This window comes from Chlorocebus sabaeus, chromosome 2, assembly GCF_047675955.1.
Source record: "Chlorocebus sabaeus isolate Y175 chromosome 2, mChlSab1.0.hap1, whole genome shotgun sequence".
NCBI classification, from domain to species: domain Eukaryota; kingdom Metazoa; phylum Chordata; class Mammalia; order Primates; family Cercopithecidae; genus Chlorocebus; species Chlorocebus sabaeus.
The window spans coordinates 93,282,301-93,301,883 of NC_132905.1; the positions used below are offsets into that span (position 1 = coordinate 93,282,301).

General features: G+C 38.7%; 1 protein-coding gene across 2 annotated transcripts in view; it reads right to left on the reverse strand.

Annotated features, from left to right (window-relative positions):
- The window catches only part of BRWD1 (bromodomain and WD repeat domain containing 1), a 131,387-nt gene that overhangs the window by 77,143 nt on the left and 34,661 nt on the right, over window positions 1-19,583 (reverse strand). For both annotated transcript variants that reach the window (XM_007968201.3, XM_073010631.1), the window contains 7 exons: window positions 18,576-18,676; window positions 17,484-17,524; window positions 15,699-15,797; window positions 11,655-11,805; window positions 11,278-11,412; window positions 5,704-5,832; window positions 5,311-5,536 (listed from right to left, as the gene is read on the reverse strand). In XM_007968201.3, coding sequence (XP_007966392.2) covers window positions 5,311-5,536; window positions 5,704-5,832; window positions 11,278-11,412; window positions 11,655-11,805; window positions 15,699-15,797; window positions 17,484-17,524; window positions 18,576-18,676 — 882 coding nt within the window. The remainder of the gene's footprint in view (window positions 1-5,310; window positions 5,537-5,703; window positions 5,833-11,277; window positions 11,413-11,654; window positions 11,806-15,698; window positions 15,798-17,483; window positions 17,525-18,575; window positions 18,677-19,583) is intronic.

Genomic DNA, 19,583 nt, shown 5'->3' on the forward strand with positions numbered 1-19,583 from the left:
CTCTCTCCCTGCCCCAAGAGTCCTCGGAGAACAGTGAAATTGATGGTGGTAATTACATAAGCCTCTCCCACTAATCTCAAATTACTTTCTTAAGTATGTTTTTAGCATAGTTAGTACCCATCAATTCTTACTTCAATTACAGAATTTTTTTGAGATGGAGTTTCACTCTTTTTGCCCAGGCTGGAGTGTAGTGGCGCCATTTCGGCTTACTGCAAGCTCCACCTCCCAGGTTCAGGCCATTCTCCTGCCTCAACCTCCTGAATAGCTGGGACTACAGGCGGGCGCCACCATGTCTGGCTAATTTTTTGTATTTTTTTTTTTTTTTTTTTAGTAGAGATGGGGTTTCACCATGTTAGCCAGGATGGTCTTGATCTCCTGACCTCGTGATCGGCCCACCTCAATCTCCCTAAGTGCTGGGATTACAGCTGGGGCGTGGTGGCTCGCACCTGTAATCCCAGCACTTTTGGAGGCCAAGGCAGGTGGATCACTTGAGGTCAAGAGTTCAAGATCAGTCTCTACTGAAAATACAAAAAAAATTAGCCAGGCCTGGTGGCACACACCTGTTAATCACAGCTACTCGGGAGGCTGAGTCTAGAGAACTGCCTGAACCCAGGAGGCAAAGGTTGCAGTGAGCCAAGATCATGCCACTGCACTCCAGCCTGGGTGACAGAGTCAAACTGCATCTCAAATAAATAAATAAATAAATAAATAAATAAAATAAAAAATAAAGGAAATTAATAAGGTAATAATCAAAAGGAATGCAAAAATATAACTTGCCACCATAAAAACATACAGAGAAACTGCGAAACCTCATATAGTATTATGGGATGGGCAAGGGGGGGTCACATTTCCATTCTGCTAAGACTCCCGTGCATATTACTGATAATGTCTTTGTTTTATTATGGAAACCCATGAAGAACTTAAAAGAGCTAAATGTCATATCTCATATTAACTTTGTCTTTAAAAATCGGTAACTTTTTATCACTCTCAAAAAATGAGTTGAAAAGGCAGTAGAGCCTTAATCTAAAAAGATAAGAAGACTTTAATTAGAATTGCTTATAACACAAAATTTCTAAGATTACAACATGATACTAAAGGGAAAACGGCAAAGAAGATTTCTAATCGTCATAAACCAAAATGACCTAAGTCTATATAGCTTTCCTTTTTTTTTCTTTTTGGTAGAGACAAGGTCTTGCTATATTGCCCAGGCTGGTCTTGAACTCCTGAGCTCAAGCAATCCGCCTGCCTCAGCCTCCCAAAGTGCTAAGATTATAGGCATGAGCCACTGCACTCAGCTTAACTTTTCTTTCATAGCACAGAACACTTAACTGTTAACTTCTCAAATATCACAATGTTAACTGTCTCTATGGAATAATACAATCGATACTGAAATATTGAAAGAGGGTTCTACCCATGAAAGCTTAACTGATAGAGGAAGTGGCCTTCTGCCATAAACAACAATACTGGAAAAAACATACATAAAACAAAAGCTTTCAGACATTGCACAACAGGCAGCACAAGACTGTGATCCCTGAGAGAAGGGGAACAATAGAGACAAACCCTTTGATTGCTCCAGATTACTGTCTGGAGGTAGTCTCCAAGTTACAGAACAAAAGAGAGAACCCAAACAGCATCCACAGATCTAACTGAATTGAGGAGACAGAGATGGGAGTTTGCTGGAAGAGGAAAGTTAAAATACGCAGGACTGAATATCAGAGGAGAGTGAATTGCACACAAAGCTCCAGAGATCTGTAGTGAGGTCCCATCAATTATCTGACTAAATACTGATACGTGGCCAGGTATGGTGGCTCACGCCTGTAATCCCTGCACTTTGGGAGGCTGAGGCGGGCAGATTACCTGAGATCAGAAGTTCAAGACCAGACTGGTCAGCATGGTAAAACCTCATCTCTACTAAAAATACAAAAATTAGCCTGGTGTGGTGGCGCACACCTGCAGTCCCAGCTACTTGGGAAGCTGAGGCAGGGAAACTGCTTGAACCCGAGATAAGCCAAGATCACACCAACGAACTTCAGCCTGGACAACACAGCAAGACTCTATCTCAAAAAAAAATTTTTTTAATTAAATACTGATATGTGTACGCATGGGGTAGAACTCCACTACTGAGGGGAAAACATAAAAAAGCAGTTGCGCAAAAAATTTGCAGAGCTCCCACAGGGCAGAAAATAGTTCAAGTCCCCAGGAGCCAGAATACACAGCAGAAGTGCTTTATGCACACTTCCAGTTTTAATATCTAGAATATTAAAAAGACATGTATTCAAATGCAGAGCAGTAAAGGATATAATAACTCCTACTATTTTGGTGCCACAACCAAGATTTGTGCTACACTGCCAGAAGTTTATTTCTACCCATCCGTGATCCATCAGTACAAATGTCAACACTATAAAAAAATAAATATCTCAGTATTGTTATGAAGATGGCTGTGACCTTGCAGACTCCATAAAAGGTTGCAGATACACCTATGGGCCTGCAAACCACACACTGACAATTTCTGCCCTAAAGCAATCATTACATACAAATAAACAGGTATTGCTAATAAGAAATTAGTGGAGGTCATATGGAACACAAAAAAAATCACCAATCCCAAAGAAGAAGAAAAAAAGAAAAAGGAAAAAGGCACAAAGAACGAAAAGAATATAGATGGAGCAAATAGGAATACTCTATGTTCGAACCCATACTATATGAACATTTAAGTGTAAACACTCTACACTTAATAGAGTACTTAATACTTAAATCCCAATTAAAAGACAAGTTATCAAATTTGATATATAAAGACACAGATCGGCTGGAAGAATTGACAAAAGATATACCACGACAATACTGATCCAAAAGAAGCTGAATTGGCTATATTAATATGAAACAAGAATCTTCAAAACAAAAAATATTTTCAGAAATACAGAGAAACATTTCATGAGAAAAGAATTATTTCATCCAGAAGACAAGCAATCCAAAATGTGTATGCACCTAATGAATGAGCTTTAAAATACATAAAGAACTGAGTAAACTGAAGAGAGAAATGACAAATTCCACGTGACAGTTGGATGTTTCAATCTGGATGATAGCACCAAACTGGAAACAAACCTTTAACCATCAGTGAATGCAAAAACAAATGATGACATACCCATCTATTTCATGGGGTACTATCTGCCCCAATGAATAAACAGGAACAAACTACTGATACATGCAACAACACTAAGGAATCTCAAAAGCACCATACTAAGTCAAAGAAGCCAGACACAAAAGATTACACTTTGTGGCCAAGCGCGGTGGCTCACGCCTGTAATCCTAGCACTTTGGGAGGCCGAGGCAGGCAGATCATGAGGTCAAGAGATCAAGACCATCCTGGTCAACATGGCGAAACCCCATCTCTACTAAAAATACAAAAATTAGTTGGGTGTGGTAGCACACGCCTATAGTCCCAGCTACTCAGGAGGCTGAAGTAGGAGAACCACTTGAACCCGGGAGGCGGAGGTTGCAGTGAGCCAAGATTGTGCAACTGCACTCCAGCCTGCCAACAGAGCAAGACTCTGTCTCCTAAAAAAGAAAAAAGATTACACTTTGTATATAAAACCCTCTTAAAGGACAAAATTAAAGTGACAGAAAATATAATGCTGTTTACAAGGGACTGAGAGAAAGGAGAGGACTGACTCCAAACAGGTCCTGGGGACTTTTGGGGGCGGTATAAATGTTTTATAACTTGATTGTGGTGGTGGTTACTTGATTATTTAACATCTGTCAAAACATATTTGACAGCCTGGGAAACATGGCAAAACCCCGTCTCTACTAAAAATACAAAAGTGCACACGCCTACAGTCCCAGCTACTCAGGAGGCTGAGGTAGGAGGATCACTTGACCCTGGGAGGCCGGAGGCTGCAGTCAACCAAGATCGCACCACTGCACTCCAGCCTGGGCAAACGAGTAAGACCCTGCCTCAAAAAATACACACACACACACACACACACTTGAATTGTACACTTAAAATTGGTGAATTTTGTATATAAAGTACACTTCAATAAAAGTAATAAAAAATAACATTTGAAATAGCCAGCATATAGTAATCTACATTAGGTTTTAACTTTATATGTAGCTGGTGATTTAGTTTCAATAAATCCTCATCCAAAAACACAAATAGCATTTTTTCTTTAATATCTGTAGAGAAACGCTGCCCTGCTATTAACACAAAAAAGAACTTGGCACTTGGCTACGACAGAGAAAAGTACAAGACAAACCTGGAACACCCTACATCCAGAAAAGGAAAGAAGTGACTGAAAAAGTATAAGGGACTTGGGAAAGGGCAGTGTCAGAAGGCTCTGAGAGTCAAATCTAAGGATTATGTGAATAATATAACCCACTAACCACACCCAGAAGCCCATACTAAAATGTAATGAGCCTCATCAATAAATAAAGGGGTGAGCAACAGACAGTCATATGCAATGATACATATGACGCAATGACGGAACAATGATAAAGTTAGAAAATAACCACTTTGCAGTATTCACAGTAACAACTGATTCAGGCAAAACTCATCAATGGGTCCTAAAACTTGAGGGTAAAGTTTGACAATGAACAGGTTATTGACATACCTCCCCACAAATTACCATTAATTACAAAGAGAAAAATAATAAGTTTATAGTGAAGAAACTTGGCAAACACCACATTAACCAAGGGTTCAAAAACAACATTACCAGTAATTAGACAAACCACAATCATAAGCATCCTCACAGGATGCTCTATTAAGACTAGAACATCATTTATGTTGTATTCTGTCAAAAATGCATAACTGGAACCTAACCAAGAGAAAGTAGACAAACCCAGACTGAGGCCTTCTACAAAATTCCTGACCTATAATCTTCAAATACATCAATATCATGGAAGTCAAAAACTGACAACCTGCTACAGATTAAAGGAAACGAAGGAACTATGACAACTAAATTTCGTATTTCATATGTGGTCCCAAATTGGGAGAATTTTAAAAGCTATAAACAGACATTATTAGAATAACTGGAAATTTTTGGTTATACACTACAGATTTGATAATATTATTTGAATGTAAAATGTCCTAATTGTCATAAGTGTCTATGGTTACGTAAGAGAATGTTATTCTTATTTAGAGGTAAATGGTGCATGAGGTCCAGAAGTTAAATGGTTCAAAACAATACACAGATAAAAAAAAGATAAAATATTGCAAAATATTAATAACTGGGGGATCTAAAGGGAAGGAAATTCTTTATATTATACTTTAAGATATTCACGTACAACTTTAAAAAAAAAAAAAAAAAAGACTGCACTTACTTGTTGCCACATAGCCCAGCTGTGGAATCAAATGTTCATCTGCGGAATTTTCTCGGCCTGGTACTAATCTCTGATACTTGGTTGGATGAGGATTTCCATCTACATCTACCAAGAATGGTGGAGGCATAAGATGAGGAGCCTGCTGAGTTTGCTCATCTAAGACGTAATTATTAGAATCTCTAATAAGTGGTCGATAGTCAGTATGGAAGAACATCTGATCAGGAATCTAGAAAAATGAAGTTCACAGGATGACATTTTAAGGTTCATACATATTAAAGGAAACAGATGTTAAACAGTTAATTAAAACTAGAAAAACAAGGAAATCAAATCAGTCAGCTAAACTGTCGGCTCATAACTACTACTTGCATGCGACAACAAAGTTTTAAAAATGACCTTTTCATATGGTTTGCTGCATCCAAAACCAAATATCAGAAGATGCCCATGAGAATCTGTACAGGCAAAATGCTGTCCATCCTGTGAAAACTTACAGTCAAACACAGCTCCATGTCCTTGTCCTTCAATCTAGGAAACACAAAGAGGAAAAAGTTAGGACCAATTCTATGCAAGTGATTTGCTATGTAAACTTGTTTAATGTGGATAACCTGTGACAATATAACCCTTCTGAAAAAAAAATTTAAAAACAAATGTTTCAGCCTGGCATGGTGCCTCACACCTGTAATCCCAGCACTTTATGAGGTGCCTGAGCACAGGAGTTCGAGACCACCCTGGGCAACATGGTGAAACCCTGTCTCTACTAAAAATACAAAAAATTAGCCAGGCATGGTGGTGTCCATCTGTAGTCCCAGCTACTCAGGAGGCTGAAACACGAGAATCGTTTGAACCCAGGAGGCAGGGGTTGCAGTGAGCCAAGACTGCACCACTGTACTCCACTGCACTCCAGCCTGGGTGACAGAGTGAGACTCTGTAAAATAAAAAAACAAATGTTTCATTAGGCATATACATCAATCGCTAGTCCCAAAAAATAAAATTCATTTTATATATAACTAGCCTAGAAAAAGGTCTTCAAAGTTCTTCTAAGCATTAGTTCTCCAAGTGCTCAAATGAGAGCTAACAACCCAATCCAAAGTGAAGGCTTCTTTTACTTCTTATAAATAATTTCATAAATTTTTGTCTTATATATAATAAAAGGATAATAAGCTACAAGATAAATGAATGAAGATTAACAAAATTTGGTACTCATGAACTAAAATGAACACTTTCCTAGATTTTAAGGAGGGCTCTACTTTAGCTCACTAAGATGACTAAGCACCAAGCAAAATTTGGCAATGCTGCCAGATCTCAAGCCTATATATGGAAAAGCTCACAGTCACAATTACCTGAACTTCAAACTACCAGAGATTTCAGAAAGGATGCTCTAAATCTATCATGAGTGTAACCTTAAATAGATTATTTTTATACTGTTTTATTCTTCCTTTTAAACTGTAAAGTCTATTAGTTTAATATTATCAATTTATAGTTGTTAGTTATTTGTTTAACTCTGCAGGGTAGAGCTATACATATTTGTTGTCTGCACCTTTAACTTTCCAGTAACTAAACGTTGTGTGTTCAGTGTTGGAAAAATGAGACATCTACTCAGTAAGTGCCAGAACAAACTCACATCCACACCCAAATAAGTCACTGCTTGAATAGTGATACCTCACTATTGCTGCACATGAATGGATGCCAATTATCGAACATGGAAAAAATAAAGTTACTCGGATATTCAGAGGATTGCTGAATAAGATGTGCCTATTAATTCATATTCTCTTAACATAAAAAGGAGGCCGGGCGCGGTGGCTCAAGCCTGTAATCCCAGCACTTTGGGAGGCCGAGGCGGGTGGATCACGAGGTCAGGAGATCGAGATCATCCTGGCTAACATGGTGAAACCCCGTCTCTACTAAAAATACAAAAAACTAGCCGGGCGAGGTGGCGGGCGCCTGTAGTCCCAGATACTCGGAGGCTGAGGCGGGAGAATGGCGTGAACCCGGGAGGTGGAGCTTGCAGTGAGCCGAGATCACGCCACTGCACTCCAGCCTGGGCCACACAGCGAGACTCCGTCTCAAAAAAAAAGGAAAAAATTGTGTTTGTGTATATATGTATTTTTTTCCTCCAACTGATCATTAAAACATAGGAACATAGATACATCCACATGGTCCTTCCAGGAGCCGCCTGTGCCACAACACAACCTGCGCCTGTGTACCACTTTGCATCCCTGGCCTGGGACCGTCAGTCACAGTTAAAGCAGACGCTGGTGGAGAGGGAGTGGCAAAATCTCAAAGCTGTCAAGCTGAAGATGGTGGCAGCAACTCTTCCCGTCGTACACGTGGACTTAACTGCACCAAAAGAATACTTGCTGAGATGAAAGTTTTCTCAAGTGGGCAAATCTATCTAAGCAGAGCAAGGAAAACGGGGATTCACTTGTAATTTGAAGCGTCCTATACAATGATTCCTGACAAAATGCAACCTGCAACTGTGTCTGGAGAAAAATGTCACATTAAAGTTTATTATATATTCATGAAATACTGTTGCTATTAGTAACTGACAACTCTATTTAGTTTATCTAGAATTAGGAATTATGAGCCTCTCAGCTGAGCAGTAAGGAAACGTCAGTAAACAAGGCCAATGTTCGCTATGCAACTGGAAAGATCATTGTTGCCCACGTGAAGTTTTCTCAGATTATTCTTTGGCATAGAATTTTTCCGCTAATATTCTGCTTAAAGCCTAAATTAATGTAGTTTTTGTTTTGAGGAGTTAAATTCAGGATGTAATATTAGTTCTGAGTTTCAAAGGATAGTTAAGGTAATGGATGTTATCCTATGGATTTTAAAACGATAGAAAAATTGTCCAAGAATGCTTAGTTCTTTTTCCAATAATTTGAACACACAGAAACACAGCTTTCAGAGATGCCTAATCGTGTATTTGTACTTTGGTCATACTATTTGAAATGTTTTAGAATGCATTTATCAAAGGTCTAAGAACCTGAGACTCAAAGGTCTAAGAATTCATCAATAGGATGCTACTACACTGCATCTAAAATACATTACACAGGCCGGGCACAGTGGCTCACGCCTGTCATCCCAGCACTTTGGAAGGCCAAGGCAGGCAATCACAAGATCAGGAGATTGAGACCATCCTGGCTAACACAGTGAAATCCCATCTCTACTGAAAATACAAAAACAAAATGAGCCGGGCGTGGTGGCAGGCACCCATAATCCCAGCTACTCAGGAAGCTGAGGTGGGAGAATAGCATGAACCCGGGAGGCGGAGCCTGCAGTGAGCTGAGATCGCGCCACTGCACTCCAGCCTGGGTGACAGAGCAAGACTCTGTCTCAAAAAAAAAAAAAGTACACTTTGAATTGTAACTCAGTAAAAGCTGAAGAGTAAACTCACAAAATGTCTCACACATATAAAGCCTTAAAAATGCTAAAACCCTTTTACACAATAATTCCTTCAGAATTTATCTCAGGGAAATAATCATGTACAAGGCTATTCAAAGTGCCATACATATTTTAGAAACCACTTAAGTACTCAACAATAGAAACTGTGTAAAAGTTAACTTTCTTCTGAGACAGGATGAATTTATACTCAAAAATACATCCATAAATTCTTTAAAAACAAAAATTTCAAAAAAAGATTTTTACATGAAGTAAGATTACAAAACTATGTGCAAGCACATTTACCCATGTAACCAACCTGCACATCCTGCACATACCAGGTAGCCCCTGAACTTAAAAGTTAGAGGAGGAAAAAAAAAAATACCACTGTATGCAAAGATGCCAACTAATAAATATGGAAGGAATGATGCCATTGAAAAATCTTCAATGGATCCAATACTTGTGGGTAAAAATTTAAAAAGAAACAGGTTATTTAGATTAGTCTCAAAAGAGCTAGTAAAAAAATTAGTTCAATAATTATATTGGGAGGCCGAGGCAGGTGATCACCTGAAGTCAGGAGTTCAAGACCAGCCTGGCCAACATGATGAAACCCTGTCTCCACTAAAAATACAAAAAATTAGCTGGGTGTGGTGGCAGGTGCCTGTAATCCCAGCTACTCAGGAGGCTGAGGCAGGAGAATCGCTTGAACCCAGGAGATGGAGGTTGCAGTGAGCCCAGATCACACCATTGCACTCCAGCCTGGGGAACAGAGCAGAACTCCATCTCCAAAAAAAAAAAAAACAGAAAATTATCACCATAATAAGGGGACAAATAAATACCACGTGCCTCCTAACATGATTCATGAAGGACACAATATCGTTTATGTTTTACTTCATTTAAAAAACTGTAACAATCTAATCATTAAAAAATATCAGACAAAACTGAGGACACTCTGTAATACTTGCTAATATTCAACAAAAGTTAAAGGCCAATAAAGAGGAAAAACAAAAAAGGCTGAGAGGGGCCTGATGATAATTAAAGAAAACTAGAGGCCGGGCGCGGTGGCTCACGCTTGTAATCCCAGCACTTTGGGAGGCCGAGGCGGGCGGACCACGAGGTCAGAAGATCGAGACCATCCTGGCTAACACAGTGAAACCCCGTCTCTACTAAAAAATACAAAAAAACTAGCCGGGCGAGGTGGCGGGCGCCTGTAGTCCCAGCTACTCGGGAGGCTGAGGCAGGAGAATGGCGCAAACCCGGGAGGCGGAGCTTGCAGTGAGCTGAGATCCGGCCACTGCACTCCAGCCTGGGCAACAGCGCGAGACTCCCTCTCAAAAAAAAAAAAAAAAAAAAAAGAAAAGAAAACTAGAAAACTAGAGGCCGGGCACAGTGGCTCACGCCTGTAATCCCAGCACTTTGGGAGGCCGAGGCGGGCAGATCAAGAGGTCAGGAGATCGAGACCATCCTGGCTAACACAGTGAAACCCCGTCTCTACTAAAAAATACAAAAAAATTAGCCAGGCGTGGTGGTGGGTGCCTGTAGTTCCAGCTACTTGGGAGGCTAAGGCAGGAGAATGGCGTGAACCTGGGAGGCAGAGCTTGCAGTGAGCTGAGATCGTGCCACTGCACTCCAGCCTGGGCGATAGAGCGAGACTCCGTCTCAAAAAGAAAAAAAACAGAAAAGAAAAGAAAAAAAAGAAAACTAGAAAGATACAACCACTTAAACACAATGCATGAGCTTGAACTGGATTCTGGTCCACGGAGCAAAATGTATCTAAAAAGATGTTACTGAGACAACACAAAAAAATTTGAATATAGACCTGACTAGATAATGCTATTTTATAAATGTTAAATTTCCTGATTAGTAACTATAATTATGATTATGTGAAGAAGTTCTAAAAAGATACAGTAGTATCCTCATTTGGTTCTAGAATACACATATGCAAAATTTTTTTCTTTTTTTTTTTTTTTTAAATATACCTGTGCAAAAAGAAAAAGGCTAGGAAAATCTAATAATGTTTTATTTCTAGATCAACCATCTTGGGAGTTTTCTTTTTTAAGAGAGTGTCTCACTACATTGCCCAGGCTGGTGTTGAACTCCTAGGCTCAAGCAATCCTCCTGCCTCAGCCTCCCAAAGTGCTGGAAGTTCAGAGTCACCACACCCAGCCCAGGGTTACTAAAAATCCAGTAATCAACTACTGTAATATTTGGTTAATATTGAATATTAATAATGTCATTTTATTATTTTATGTTACCATTTTTATATTTCTATTTGTTATCAAATATTTCAATAAATTCAAGTAGTGAAAAAGTTTTTATAATTGCCATAATTTTACCAATTTAAACACATACAGGCACACAAAATGCTAAACAAGTAACTTAAAAATGTCTCCCTCATATAAATCAGTCATACAGAGAATTTCACATATGTATGTATATACATGTAACTGTCAAATATTTAGCAGGCTTTGAATATGCTGATTTGTAAAAACACACTGCCAAAACAAGCAGATCAATTTCTGGCTAAGCCTTGTAACCCAAACACTCTAAACAAATTCAAGCATGTATCAAGGTACATCTCACTTCACTTACCATATTAAAATAATGTTTCATCTTGGTACCTTTTGTAATATCCCATATAAATATGCTGCCATCGTGTCCTGCAGATAACATAATTCTGGAATCAAAGGGATGCGTCTCCAGAACAAATACTTCATCAGCATGTCCCTTTAACAAAATCGTAACATTAAGGAGGGTTTACAAGTTACAAACTGAAAATTTAAAAATACATACTATTACAGCATATACTTTTAAAAATGTATTAGACAATAATTTATAATTATAAAAATTTCTAATCATTTCATAGTTTACATGAAAGAAACTTGTTCAGTATATTATTTTTATAGCTTCAAAATTAAAATCATAGTTCGAAAAATCTCATTTGTTACACTGTACCAGAAACTACCTACCAGTAAGTTATGAAGCAGTTGTCCAGTGTAAGAATTCCACACTTTGAGGACATGATCATTCACAGCTGTGACAACAATGCTATCATTCTGATTCCAAGCTATCATTGTTACTTTAGGTTTCATAAACCTTTCCTCTTCCGAAGATAAATCCCTAACAAAAAAATACACAACATGTAAACTTATTTAGATGGTTGGCTGTACAATGTATACAATCCTTCATCAATACAAAAATAAAGAAATCCAACCCATGTGCCTATCTCGTCAACCCTACAGTGAGTTCATCACAACTGACCCAGAACAGATTTTCTAGAAACAGTTTAGGGCAAAACCTGAAGAAGGAAGGGATAATTTAGAAATAGTACAGAGACTGAATAAGCACAGATTTTAGGACACCATTAGTGCTTATGAAAGCAATGCTTTTTCTCCCTATTTCTTTCCTATTATTTCTTTCCTCTGGATACAAATCTGTTGCTAACACTTACTTTCAACTGTTTCTCTCCATAGAAGACAAAAAAATTTTAGGAACACAAAAATAAGTTAACTCATATTCATATCCCCAATGTTTAGAAAAATAACTGACACACAGACGTTCAATCTGAACTGCAAATGGGACTATTCTCATCTCTTTATACAACTTTCCTACAGTCTACTCCTATAGGCCCCTTGGCAAGAATGGTCTTGGATACACATGCCTGGAATGTTTTTCATCCTTTATAAAAGTGTTATGGAGGGCCAGGAGCAGTGGCTCACGACTGTAATCCCAGCATCTTGGGAGACTGAGACAGGCAGATCACGAGGTCAGCAGTTTGAGACCAGCCTGGCCAACATGGTGAAATCCCATCTCTACTAAAAATACAAAAATCAGCCTGGTGTGGTAGCACACACTTGTATTCCCAGCTACTCAGAAGGCTGAGGCAGGAGAATCGTTTGAACCTGGGAGGCAGAGTCTGCAGTGAGCCAAGACCGCACCATTGCACCCAGCCTGGGTGACAGAGCAAGACTAGGTCTCAAAAAAAAAAAAAGCTATATCCAAAGGGTCTCTGTATTATAGCAGTCAACAGTGAGGTAAGGAAGGCCTAATGGTACTGAAATAATAGAATATGTTTTAAGAAATTACAAGCATCAGCCAGGCACGGTGGCTCACGCCTGTAATCCCAGCATTTTGAGAGGCCGAAGCAGGCGGGTAATGAGGTCAGGAGATCGAGTCCATCCTGGCTGACACGGTGAAACCCCGTCTCTACTAAAAATACGAAAACAAAAAACAAAAACAAAATTAGCCAGGCGTGGTGGCAGGCGCCTGTAGTCCCAACTACTAGGGAGGCTGAGGCAAGAGGATGGCATGAACCCAGGAGGTGGAGCTTACAGTGAGCCAAGATTGCACCACTGCACTCCAGCCTGGGTGACAGAGCAAGACTCTGTCTCAAAAAAAAAAAAAAAAAAAAAATTGCAAGCATCTAACATGTTTTAATTAACAAAGGCTGGGCACAGTGGCTCATGCCTGTAATCCCAGCACTTTTGAGAGGCCAAGGTGGGCAGATCACTTGAGGTCAGGAGTTCCAGACCAACCTGGTCAACAGGGTGAAATCATGCCTCTACAAAAAGTATAAAAATTAGCTGGGCGTAGTGACGGGTGCCTGTAATCCCAGCTATTCAGGAGGCTGAGGCAGGAGAATCGCTTGATCCTGGGAGGCGGAGCTTACAATGAGCTGAGATCGTGCCACTCCGTCTCAAAAAAAAAAAACAAAAAATTTGAAAAGAATACAGCTATAAAAATATGAGTGCTATAAAACAGCTATCTACGTAACTACAAAAGAAAACACACACAGAAGAGAGAATAATTCTAACTAGATTGATTGGTGTTGAGGGTAGAATAATATTAAGAAGTAAAATGGAGGCCGGGCACAGCAGCTTACGCCTGTAATCCCAGCAAGTTGGGAGGTCAAGGTGAGTGGATCACGAGGTCAGGAGATTGAGACCATCCTGGCTAACATAGTGAAATCCCGTCTCTACTAAAAATACAAAAAAAAATTAGCCGGGCGTGTGGCAGGCGCCTGGAGTCCCAGCTACTCGGGAAGCTGAGGCAGGAGAATGGAGTGAATCCAAGAGGCAGAGCTTGCAGTGAGCCCAGATCGCGCCACTGCAGACAGAGCGAGACTCTGTCTCCAAAAAAAAAAAAAAGTAAAATGGAATAAAGGCAAAGACTCCATTCTTCACTTCAAGCTAAAAGGCTTTCGAATTAATAACTTAGGTTTTTTGTTTTTTTTTTTTTTTTGAGGCGGAGTCCAGCTCTGTCACCCAGGCTGGGGTATAGTGGCTCCATCTGGGCTCACTGCAACCTCTGTGTCCTAGGTTCAAGTGATTCTCCTGCTTTAGCCTCCTGAGTAGCTGGGATTACAGGCACATGCCACCATCTCCAGCTAATTTTTGTATTTTTTTTAGTAGAGGCAGGATTTCACCATGTTGGCCAGGCTGGTCTCGATATCCTGACCTCAGGTGATCTGCCCGCCTCGGCCTCCCAAAGTGGTAGGAATACAGGTGTGAGCCACCACGCCCAGCCACAAATTAATAACTTTGAATTTACTAACAGGTATGTTGCATTTCATCAAGTTGATATGCCAATATTAGAACACTAAAATAAACAGATCAATCCATTCCCACATACAAAAGACTCTTGTTTTTCAAGATTTGAAAACAAGAAAACTTAAAATGAGAAGATATTTTCTCATGAAGAAAATTACAGGAAAAGTCCCCTTCATGGATGGAGTGTGTCAGCAAGAAAACTAAACAGTTTTCAGTCTCATTTAAAAATTTTCATTCAAGTTTTGACACTGATGTTTCTATTTTGCTTAATAAAACAATAGGTGAAATTGATTTTAAATTATCTTCACCCCCATTCCCTTTCATTATTTCAACTAATTAAGGATTGACAGTACTCACTTTCATACTGAGATGTAACATTTTTATATATAAGATTTTTTAATTTGTTTATGAACAAGAGTTATCAAATTTCCAGTATATATACTTTGCATTCTCCATCACAGATAATTCCACAAAAATAAGAAGATCAAATTTATCTTGAAAATGCAATACAATTCTTTGAGCTACAGCAGAGAATATAAGTCAATTTCTGTTATTAAAAACAAAGCATTGGGAGGCAGAGGTGAGAGGATCACTTGAGCCCAGGAGTTTGAGATCAGCCTGAACAATAGTCACTACAAAAAATAAACATAAAAATTAGCCAGGCGTGATGGCTCACGCTCATAGTCCCAACTACTCGGAAGGTGAGAAGGGGGTACTGCTTGAGGCCAGGATGTCAAGGCTGAAGTGAGGCACGAGCATACCGCTGCGCTCCAGCCTGGGCGACACAGTGAGACCCTGTCTCAGAAAAAAAAAAATTTTTAATAGAAATAAAGCAGACATGATTTCCAAAAGACAAAATGTGGAAACATTTCTCAGAAAAACTGGTATGAAAAAGTACAAAGTTAAAATTAGGAAACAAATTCTAAAGTAAAATCCATGACTTTTATTTTTAGACAGAGTCTCACTCTGTCGCCCAGGCTGGAGCTCAATTTTTTTTTTAACCTTAACAATAAAGTATGTTTGCTTACCCTATTTCCCAGCCTTGGCTCTAAGCTGCTTTTAAAATTTTTCAAAAATCCTATCCATAGAAAAGTACAATTTCCACTCTTAATGTACTTGAGCCAATTTTATCTTTTTTACTTGTGGAAGCTTTTAAATGCAACACCTAAGAAGAAGGTCAATGCTCTGAGCAATAGAAAAAGTACATGTTATTCTTCGCTACACAATGTAAGGATAAATTTATCTGGATGTATCTGGTTCATCTAATATGCAGTAGGCAGCTATTCGCTTATACCACAGCTCTTCATAATAGAAGGTAGCTATAATCTCCTCAACAAAATAACCACTGAGAGACACAGAGAGAGAGAGAGAGAGAGAGAGAGAGAGAGAGAGAGAGAGAGAGAGAGAGAGAGAGACATAGATCAAACACCTGTGATGCACCTACTTCTAACAATTTCAACTTACCCTGAGATTCTAGTAGCCATATCCAATAAAATGCTCCTCCATTCTAACTGCTCAAATCTCCAAATCCGTGCTGTTCCGTCTCTGCTACCACTTAGGAACCTTAAAACATGCAGAACAGGATCTTACTATATTCACACACTTTCCAATAAGGTCTACAATTAAAATCACATGCAAAAAAAGAATGTAATGTAGCTGTCCTGACAACAGGACAATCCACAGGTGTTAATTCAAAAGACAGGTATTTAGAGCATATCTGGATGGGAAAAAAAATTTGGTTTTCTATGATTTGCCTGGCCCTATGAAATTAAAACACACCTCAAACTCAATCAATAGCTTTTCAAACAGATTTAAGTTTTGAGAATACAATGTATAAGAATGCTGACGGGCACAGTGGCTCACGTCTGTAGTCCCAGCACTATGGGAGGCCAAGGTGGGTTGATCACAAGGTCAGGAGTTCGAGACCAGTCCGACCAACATGGTGAAACCCCATCTCTACTAAAAATACAAAAATTAGCCAGGCATGGTGGCGTGTGCCTGTAATCCCAGCTACTCAGGAGGCTGAGGCAGGAGAATCACTTGAACCCAGGAGGCAGATGTTGCAGCACAGTGAGCCGAGGTCACGCCACTGTACTCCAGCCTAGGCAACAGAGTTAGACTCTGTCTCAAAAAAAAAAAAAAAAAAAAATGCCAAGAAGAAAAAAAAAACAGAAAAAAGTTTTGAAGAATAGGAAAATAAGGGCAATAGCTCCATTTTAAACACCTTATTTGTTAATTCAAATTAATTCATGTTGGACACTGTGTAAAAATAAATCAATCTATTAACAAATTAAGTTCTCAACAATTACAGTTTAGCAAAGGTACCTGACACATAATGGAGGCAAAGGAGGAGGATATGATTTAAGTAATAATTTCTTTGCAGGATATAATCACAGTGGTTTCTTAGAAAAGTTTTTTTAAACTACCCAAACAAGAAATTTCATGATCCTTACACGTTATTTTTTCAGTAAATCAGACATCCAGCCAAAGAAAAACTACTTTTGGTCACTAGAAGCTGGCAGAAACTACAATTCTAAAAACTTACATTTCATGTGTTTCTCCCCCAACCCCTACCCTAGACACTTTTCATTTAATTAATATATTTACTAATAAATATCTGCAATATACAAAGTGACAGTGACTCTAGCTAATTATATATCATTTCAAAATTTCTGAGATTTCAGATGTTCTGACTACAGAAAAATGCTAAGTATGTGAAGTGGCAGAGATGTTTATTGGCTTGATTTAATCATCACACCATGTAAACATACATTAAAACACCACAGTATAGTTGCTCCATAAATATAGACAATTAGTCAACTAAAAATAAAAAATAATGGCCGAGCATGGTGGCTCACGCCTGTAATCCCAGCACTTTGGAAGGCCGAGGCGGGCGGATCACCTGAAGTCGGGAGTTCGAGACCAGCCTGACCAACATGGAGAAACTCCATCTCTACTAAAAATACAAAGTTAGCCAGGCACGGTGGCGGGCACCTGTAATCCCAGCTACTCAGGAGGCTGAAGCAGAAGAATAACTTGAACCCAGGTGGCAGAAGTTGCGGTGAGCTGAGATCATGCCATTGCACTCCAGCCCGGGCAACGAGAGTGAAACTCCGTCTCGAAAAAACAAATTAAAAAATCATAATATAAAGGGAAAAAATATATACAAAATGACAGGTTAGCTACACTAATAAGCAGCACATTGTAATTTGCCTAATAACACACACACATACACAAACACACACTTACCGATCACCATTGTTACAAAATTGGATACTATCTACTTTATCCTAAAGGAGGGAAAAGGAGAAATACAAAAATGATCATCTACATGGTTTGCGAATTTGAAAAAATGAAGTTTTATGCTAGAAGCCTATTTGCTTTAACAAGCAAAATATGTACTTGTGCTGCTTAGCCCCATCATTCAACATGTTTTATAATTTTAAGTGAAGACTAACTACAAACCTAACAAGACTACTAAAATACAGCTTTCATTTGAAAGAAATGCACATCTAACAGGAAAAAAAGCCTTGCTTCTAAACTTACAGCATTATTTATAATTACATCTGTTTAAAATTACTTATATGGAAGTGAAATGTGTGTAAAGTGCTCAAAATATTGGCTTTAAAGTAGCTAAAAACAAGGCATTTTCAATTGTACACAAAAATTGTTGTTTTAAGTTATTTAAATCTGTATTTATCAAATAACCTCTGGATGTGAACTGGCTTTCCCAAAAGCTTCAAACAAAAGATGACCTTACCCTGACCAGTACTTCAGAATACTGACAGTTTTCTATCTTACTATATACATTAATAAAACCACATTCTTATTTCATGGGCTTGGTTAGATAAATAGGCCCACTTAAAACTAACCCACCCAGATCAACTGTCATAATCAAGATTTTGAACATAAAGCTAAAATAACCACTGTAAAATATCAGGCATCTCAAGAGCTAATCTGAGTTGCCAATGACACACCTTCCTTTAAATATAATTCCTTCTATGCGTAAATTAAAATTAGAATAGAATTAACAAAAACTATATTGTACCTAGACATTTTCATTTTTATAAATATACAAACATCTCTTTAATAATATTTTAACTGTCAAATATAATTCAAAAATTTAAAAGATAACATTCACAAGCAATGACTTATCTCAGAAATGCAACTATGATTTAATATTTTAAAACTTAATACCATCAAAAAGTTATAAATGACAGTTCATTTGTTCAACAGAAGAAAAAATTAAAAATAAAAGTAGAGCCAATAGCAATGCCCCTTAGCAATAAGAGTAATAGTATTAACAATTAATCTAAAGGATTTTAAAACGTGGATGCTTACGGTGTGGCTTTCAAGTTCTGCGATTTTTTCGGGTGCTTCAAAACCCAAAAAATACATTCTGATTACATGATCAGTACTACCTGTGGCTAAAAACATACCACCTGAAATAAAAATGGTAAAGTTTAAACATCCAGTTTATAACAAATACCTGAACAAATCAAATTTCTATATTAAAATGTAAAAAGAAAAGATCATTTACTCTAAAACTAAGTGTATCTCAACAGTTGCATTTTCTAACTCACAATTTAGAGCTTATAAAACTGTATTTGTAGCTTTAAAAAACAAAATTAATTCAATCAATCTGGAAACATTCACAATCTCCTGTTTTTTTTGTTTTTTTTGTTTTTTTGTTTTGAGACAGAGTCTTGCTCTGTCGCCCAGGATGGAGCTCAACGGTGTGATCTCAGCTCACTGCAACCTCCACCTCCCGAGTTCAAGTAATTCTACTACCTCAGCCTGCTAAGTAGCTGGGACTACAGGTGCACGCCAACACGTCCAGTTAATTTTTTGTATTTTTAGTAGAGATGGGGTCTCACCATGTCGGTCAGGACGGTCTCAAACTCCTGACCTCAGGTGATCCACCCGCCTCAGCCTCCCAAAGTGTTGGGATTACAGGTGTGAGCCAGCTGGTGGGGCAGGGAACACGGTCTGTCGCCCAGGCTAGAGTGCAGTAGTGCGATGATGGCTCACTGCAGCCTCAACCTCCTGGAACCAAGCAATACTCCCACCTAGTCTCCTGAGTAGCTGGGACCACAGGTGTGTGCACCATACCCAGGTCATTTTGTTATTGTTTTTGTTTTTTTTTTAAGAGATGTGTTCTCACTGTGTTGCCAGGGCTGGGTTCAAATTCCTGGGCTGAAGCAATCCTCCCATCTCAGCCTCTCAAAGGACTGGGATTACAGGCATTGAGTCACTGTGCCCGGCCTCCCCATCTATATTATAAAGGGTGGCAATATAATGCCAATTAAGCACCAGTGCTCTAAAAATATTTTTAAGAAAAGAAGTTCT